Source organism: Gavialis gangeticus, unplaced genomic scaffold, assembly GCF_001723915.1.
Source record: "Gavialis gangeticus isolate Ggan-Ray unplaced genomic scaffold, GavGan_comp1, whole genome shotgun sequence".
NCBI lineage: Eukaryota > Metazoa > Chordata > Crocodylia > Gavialidae > Gavialis > Gavialis gangeticus.
In genome coordinates, this window is record NW_017729031.1 from 101,482,342 (window position 1) to 101,482,581 (window position 240).

The window sequence follows — 240 nt, forward strand, 5'->3', positions numbered from 1 at the left end:
CTGGCACTGGAAGGCTCAGCATGGGAAGTGACAAAGGGGTGGAATGGGCTTCTGTGCTGGAGCTGCTGGTTGTGGTTGTTATCATGGTGGAGGTACGGGGGCAGTTAGAGCTGCTGCATGTGTTGCCCTGTGGGGTCGGGCCAACTCTCAGGATCTCAATATTGCACCATTAGACAGGAAGGTGAGACAATTGCACATATACAAAACACACAAATCAATTAGTGCACCCACACACACTGC

The 240-nt window shown here is 51.7% G+C and overlaps 1 protein-coding gene across 1 annotated transcript in view; it reads left to right on the top strand.

Annotated features, from left to right (window-relative positions):
• Positions 1-20: 20 nt before the first annotated feature.
• MDH1B (malate dehydrogenase 1B) overlaps positions 21-240 on the top strand; it is a 39,913-nt gene continuing 39,693 nt past the window's right edge. Inside the window, exon 1 of the mRNA XM_019522905.1 lies at positions 21-92. Within this exon, the coding sequence (XP_019378450.1) occupies positions 21-92 (72 nt within the window). The remainder of the gene's footprint in view (positions 93-240) is intronic.